Source organism: Populus euphratica, unplaced genomic scaffold, assembly GCF_000495115.2.
Source record: "Populus euphratica unplaced genomic scaffold, PopEup_1.0 scaffold111.1, whole genome shotgun sequence".
Taxonomy (NCBI): Eukaryota; Viridiplantae; Streptophyta; class Magnoliopsida; order Malpighiales; family Salicaceae; genus Populus; species Populus euphratica.
Window position 1 is genome coordinate 1,283,388 of NW_011499877.1, and position 872 is coordinate 1,284,259.

Here is an 872-nt window from a genome sequence, read left to right on the forward strand (position 1 = left end):
GAAGTTATATCTATTCTGATTCTTGTCGTGCAAGTAATATAATTTGAAATAGGAAATTCGAAAGAATTTATTTCCTTTTTTATTTCCCGAAAAAATCAAAAGAATATATCAGATGAGAAATTAAGGAAACAAATATTTGAGACAAAATTGTCGATGACAAATTAAACCACTTTTATTCCCGATTCTGACGGATAATTAATTAATTCATTAAATTATTAAATACCGGCGAAAAAAGAAGAGGAAACGAGCCCTAATTAAATCATTAAATATCGAGAGAGAGAGACTTAACATCAGATTCTTAAACACTCCGAAACCTTGCCTAAAATCCGCATCATCATCATCATCATCAGATCAGATCAGAGATAACAACGAGGAAACCTCGCGAGCTTTTTCCTATTTCCTTTTTTATTATTTTGTTTTCCAAAAATAAAACAGGAAAAAACAAGTGGCACGCTTCCCATAGCCTCGGTTTTGAAAAACATGTCCTATATAACAAGCATACACATGGGCTCCTTTTCAACCCCTCTCCACTTGTTGAATTCACCCTGTCTTGTTTAGCTCTACTAGGAAAGAAGAGAAAAGCTGTTGACGTTTTTGTTTTCGCTTAGATTTAGAGATGGTGACCGGGAGTAGCTCCACCGTTAGCTGTGGTGAAGGAGCGGCGGAGACGAAGCCGAAGGAGATCAGGTTGTTTGGGGTCAGAGTGGTGGTTGATAACTTTAGGAGGAATGTGAGTTTGAATAATGTATCCGAGTATCAGTATTACAAGGAGATGACGCCTAATACGAACAATGATAATAATAATGAGGAGGAGGATGCTGGTGCTGCTGTTTCTGGTTACATGTCTGCAGATGACACCGTTCACCGCTCTT

The 872-nt window shown here is 37.5% G+C and overlaps 1 protein-coding gene across 2 annotated transcripts in view; it reads left to right on the forward strand.

Annotated features, from left to right (window-relative positions):
- The first annotated feature begins 432 nt into the window (after nucleotides 1-432).
- LOC105128616 (transcription factor MYB1R1-like) overlaps nucleotides 433-872 on the forward strand; it is a 2,337-nt gene continuing 1,897 nt past the window's right edge. Inside the window, exon 1 of one of the 2 annotated variants that reach the window (XM_011030363.1) lies at nucleotides 433-872. In XM_011030363.1, coding sequence (XP_011028665.1) covers nucleotides 617-872 — 256 coding nt within the window. In that variant the 5' untranslated portion in view covers nucleotides 433-616. The other variant, XM_011030362.1, reaches the window with a different exon arrangement.